General features: G+C 34.5%; 1 protein-coding gene across 2 annotated transcripts in view; it reads left to right on the top strand.

Annotated features, from left to right (window-relative positions):
* LOC107689380 (probable E3 ubiquitin-protein ligase DTX2) overlaps nt 1-5870 on the top strand; it is a 26306-nt gene that overhangs the window by 1794 nt on the left and 18642 nt on the right. For both annotated transcript variants that reach the window (XM_016487341.1, XM_016487340.1), the window contains exon 2: nt 3377-3965. In XM_016487341.1, coding sequence (XP_016342827.1) covers nt 3377-3965 — 589 coding nt within the window. The remainder of the gene's footprint in view (nt 1-3376; nt 3966-5870) is intronic.

Here is a 5870-nt window from a genome sequence, read left to right as displayed (position 1 = left end):
TAACACAAAAATATTAAGTAGCACTTTTTTCTTTATTATTTGGAGAATAGAAAGTTCAAAAAACAATTTAATTGAAAATGAAATCTTTTGGAAACTTATAAATGTCTTTAATTGTCATTTTTGATAAACTGAATGATTCTTTGCTGAAATATAATATAATTTTGTAGTATAAAAAAAATATTAAAAGTACTATTTTCTTTAGAAATAGTTTTACGTCTTATATATAGAGAAACATATATTTCTTATTTCATAATGCACATTTTTGATAAATATTTATAATAGTATGTAGTAGGGCTGTGCGATAATTGAAGAAAAATGCGATATGCGATAAAAAAAATAAAGGATGAAAACGTTATTTTCTAGGCCTGACACTGTGTGTGTGTGTGTGTGTGTGTGTGTGTGTGTGTGTGTGTGTTGTGTACAATGTTCACTAAGGCTGCATTTATTTGATCAAAAATAAGTAAAACTAAAATAAATAATAGAATTGTGAAATATTATAACTGTTTTCTATTGGAATATATTTTAAATTGTGATTTAGTCCTGCTGTGTGTCAAAGTTGTGTTTTTAAATCATTCTTTATTTGGAAATCATGTTTATTTGGTGCTCAAGAAACATTTCTTATTATTGTCAGTGTTGAAAATAGCTGTATCATGGTTTACACAAAAATATTAAGTAGCACTTTTTTCTTTATTATTTGGAGAATAGAAAGTTCAAAAAACAATTTAATTGAAAATGAAATCTTTTGGAAACTTATAAATGTCTTTAATTGTCATTTTTGATAAACTGAATGATTCTTTGCTGAAATATAATATAATTTTGTAGTATAAAAAAAATATTAAAAGTACTATTTTCTTTAGAAATAGTTTTACGTCTTATATATAGAGAAACATATATTTCTTATTTCATAATGCACATTTTTGATAAATATTTATAATAGTATGTAGTAGGGCTGTGCGATAATTGAAGAAAAATGCGATATGCGATAAAAAAAATAAAGGATGAAAACGTTATTTTCTAGGCCTGACACTGTGTGTGTGTGTGTTGTGTACAATGTTCACCAAGGCTGCATTTATTTGATCAAAAATAAGTAAAACTGAAATAAATAATAGAATTGTGAAATATTATAACTGTTTTCTATTTGAATATATTTTAAATTGTGATTTAGTCCTGCTGTGTGTCAAAGTTGTGTTTTTAGTAGGGATGCACCGATATGAACATTTTGGCCGATACCGATAATTCTTTATTTTTGAAAGCCGATAACCGATATGTTGGCCGATAAATCTATATCCAAATTTTTATATACTTTTTGAGAGCCTGATTACAAAAAAGGTCTCATCATTAAAAGCCACATCCCAAACACTTCAACATAAGCAGCCTAGTTTGAACGGTGTACGTTTTACAAATAATTTTACTCTCCCATTACCAAATTTAGTCATAAAAAAGTCTTACAAATAAATAAAATAATGCATAAATAATGCAAACAAGTCACTGGACATCATTACACGTGTAAAGAATCAAAATGAATGCGCCATAGATCAATAAAACAGAATAGCCTCTGCACGGACAATAATTAAATGATTTTAATTACTAAACCATATTGTTGATGAAAATAATAAGAGAAAAATAAAAGTGGTTGTTATTATTAATAATGTATCAATGATTTTGAAAAAGTAACAAATTAATACCACTGTTTTAAATAGCAGCCGTTTGAGCTGCGCGTGCTGAAGCTGAAGAGCTGAATGAACACGGTAAACTGAAGCGTTTTGCTGGCAGCTTATTTAACTCAAGGAAATGCATCCTGAGATTAATATTAATACAACATAAACATAATATTACAACTTATATATGTACAAAATGACGCAGTTATTGCGTGCTATAGTCAGAATGTGTGATCCTGTTGTGGATGCGCTCTTCCCATAACAACGCGCTGAAACACAGCAACTAAACCCAAAGAATTCACAACGTTTTATTATAATAATGTTCTCATTAGAATGTTATATACACGACATTCCCAATCATAGTTATTAATGTTGTGCACTGCTGTTTGAGCTGCGTGCGCTGAGCTAAAGATGATCACCGGTAAACTGAAGCACTCTTTTAACTTAACCAAACGCATTCTATATGAGATAAATCAGATATACATCAAATAAACACAATATTACAACGTACAATTGCACAAAAGGCTGCAAACGAACAGCGCGCATCTGAAGTGTCTCTGAAGGAAATAATGCATTATTTATCGGCTTTAAGATATCAGCCAAATTTTCTTATCGGGCCGATACCGATAACAGAAAAAATGAGCATTTATCGGCCGATACCGATATGGTGGCCGATATATCGTGCATCCCTAGTTTTTAGCAGCCGTTGCTCTGTCACATGATTCTTTAGAAATCATTCTTTATTTGGAAATCATGTTTATTTGGTGCTCAAGAAACATTTCTTATTATTGTCAGTGTTGAAAATAGTTGTATCATGGTTTACACAAAAATATTAAGTAGCACTTTTTTCTTTATTTTTTTGGAGAATTGAAAGTTCGAAAAACAATTTAATTGAAAATGAAATCTTTTGTAAAATTATAAATGTCTTTATTGTCATTTTTGATAAACCGAATGATTCTTTGCTGAAATATAATATTATAATTTTGTAGTATAAAATAATATTAAAAGTAATATTTTCTTTAGAAATAGTTTTACGCCCTATATATAGAGAAAAAATATATTTCTTATTTCATAATGCATGTTTTTGATCAATATTTATAATAGTATGTAGACAGTTTTATTATATTTTTTGAATCAACTTGGACATTTTTATGTTATTGACCCATATACTATGCTACGTGATGATATTACCATCTGGTACTGCCACAGTACTTTACTGTAAGAGACTGTTAAGAAGACATGGTTATTGCTCAATTTGGGTTAAGTAAACGTGTTACCATTTGTCAAGGAAGTGTCTCGATAATCTGCAGAGTGAAAGAAGCCTAGTGTGAATCCTGGCGGAAATTCAGTTGCTCTAAATGTATGATATTTATGCTTCATCCTTGATAACAGGTCATTAAACCCGCTGGGTAAAGCTGTGTAGTGCATAAAATAGCGTTAGGTCTGTTAACTGGAGATTAGGCTTGTTTTGGGGGATTTTTGAATGACTTTGGACACCTGTGGTCTCTACGGAAAAGAACAGGAAAGAGGTGACAAAAATCTCAGGAAATAAGCTAACAGATGCCGACAGGATGCACAGCATATTTTGTTGATGAAATACACAGATTTGCTTTAGAAGAGAAGCACTTTTTTTGTGGTTGAGAAATATGTAAATGTTTTTTTTAGAATGATAATGATCTTGTGCCTTTACTATGAAATATTTCTTTAACCCTTTGTAGGAAAGATGCGTGCTGTGCGGCGATCCCTGTTCCCGCAGTCCTCTGCCCTGGGCAGTGGGGTTCTTTGGGAGTGGGCCAATGATGAAGGAGGGTGGACGGCGTATGAGATCCGAACCTCCATTCTGCTGGAGCACAGCTACCAGGCAGGGCAGGCCACAGCTGACCTGAGCCCACACGGCTACAACTACATTGTGGACCTCACTGCTCTACAGCAAGTCAACAAGGCCACCAGCTACAGACGACATGTCAGGCGGCAAGGCAGCGTGCCATATCCTCTCGCCTCCGGTTCGGTTATTCACTCGGGCCCGGCCTGTTCCTGTCACCAATGTTTGAGCAATAGCAGCGCCGCCGGACCCATGCTGAGCCGGTCACGGCATTCCTTTACCGTGGGGCAGGCCAACGGGCCCAGCCTCCAGACCCAGCATGGACGACTTCCTGGAACCAGCTCTTCTTCAGCCTACTCGCCCTACCCCAGAAGACCTCTCTCGATGGGAAGCTTGTTATGGAACGGCCCGTGGAGTACCCCCACCTCTGTGGCTCATCCTTCAGGACCACCACAGGCTTTTGGTCACCATGCAAATGGCTTAAGGTAAGACTAAAAGGCCTAGTTCAGAAGTAGAAAAAATGCAAGTTATCCCTCATTTCATATTTTCTATATATTTCATATCATATATATATTACCATGTTGATACCTTCACTGTATCATGGAAGCACCATAGGATTTGTAAGGGAAAGAGACTTATTTTAGTCATAATTTCAAGGACTCTGCACAAGCATGGAAGACCTCCCACAGAGAGTGGTTTAAAAATACTCAACCGGCTTTTAGTCGTGATAAGAAAACAAGATGTTTGACCTGCAGAGTTTCAAATGACACCAAAGGTCTAAAGGTTTTATTACATCAGCTACTGAGCTCTTCTCCTTCCTGTCATTGTGTCTGTCCTCTTGTGTACTTTGTAGTAGTAGGCTAAGTCATTCTGTGTCATTCTGACTCCATTTGTTGCATAATTTTGATTACTACAAAAACTAATTTGGATATGTTCATTAGTTTAAAAAAGGCAGGAAAAACTGTGGCAGCACTTTATTTTATAGATCTTTCTGTAGATAGTATGTACTTGCTATGCAATTACTAGGGATGGGACGATACACCTACCTACCTCCCGATTCGATACTATCACGATACTTGGGTGCCGATACGATATGTATTGCGATTTTTTTTTTTTTAAGAATTTCGATTCTACAAGTATTGCGATTCGATATTGCTATGTGTTGCTTTTTTGTTTTTAACTCTAGACCATGGGAAAAAGTTGAAATACTTGATTATACCCTTAAAAGAGACTGTATATGATGAGTCATATTACCAAAAACAATGCATCACATCTTTCTGAACTTTTATTTCAGGAGCATACACATACACAGTGTATATATTTAAAGTACCTTGACCATGAAACTTTCAAGTACCAAAACCCTGAACTTGCACATGAATATAATAGTCAAATGTTCAACAAAATGAGTAGAAAAAATACTTTCTGAAATAAAATAATAATTAATTTAATAATAATAATTTATGCATTTAGCTGACGGTTTTATCCAAAGCGACTTACATACAGGCTATACATTTTTACCAGTATGTGTGTTCCCTGGGAATTAGGGCTGGGTATCGGTTCAGATGTCCCGATTCGATTCGATTTCGATTCGCAAGCTCTCGATTCGATTCGATTCTCGATTTTTTTATTACATTCAGTGAATATAGTTTTAATACAAATGCTATTGATATTTCTAAAAAATGAACAGTAAACATCAGTTTACAAATTGTGAATTAATAAAGAAATTAAGCCACATGCCTGTATTTTAAACCTATACTTTTTGCGAATCACGCGTATGGCCATGATAAGCGCTGAATGAATGACAGGCTTTCTGTTGTAACATCGCGCAAGGTAAATAAGGGTGACATCTAGTGGAGAAGACTAATGATAAGATTCACGTTAATCAGATCTTATTTTAAATGTGTGCTGAAATAAATCCTGGAAAAGATCGATTCGCGGCTTTTGATAATCGATATCGAATCAACGTCATAAAAAAAAAACGATTAATCGAAAAATCTTTTTTTTTTGGCGAGCCCTAGAATTGAACCCACGACCTTTTGTGCTGCTAATGCAATGTTCTACCACTGAGCCACAGGAACACTATAAAATAAAAATGTTAAATATAATAGTGTTATAAATAAACATTACAAAATAAAGTGCTATGTTACTTTGCATAACGTTTTAGTCATGTTTTCCCGGCAGTGTGTAAAATCCAAAGTGTTTCCACACTTGGGATTCAAAAAGTGAAGGTGCAGAAAGAATTCTCGAAGTGGTTTGATCCTCTGCCTCCATCATGGTTTTGCTTTCTCGCGCCGGCTTGAAACGTATACGACATCATCTAATACAGCGGCGCTGAGCACGCAGAACAATTGTTGTATGAAGTCATCAAAGCACCGCGAGAGCTACAGAGA

The sequence above is a fragment of the Sinocyclocheilus anshuiensis genome, unplaced genomic scaffold (assembly GCF_001515605.1).
Source record: "Sinocyclocheilus anshuiensis isolate Anshui unplaced genomic scaffold, SAMN03320099.WGS_v1.1 scaffold946, whole genome shotgun sequence".
NCBI classification, from domain to species: domain Eukaryota; kingdom Metazoa; phylum Chordata; class Actinopteri; order Cypriniformes; family Cyprinidae; genus Sinocyclocheilus; species Sinocyclocheilus anshuiensis.
Note: the sequence above shows the minus strand (reverse complement) of the source record. Positions and strands in the feature narration are given on the sequence as shown.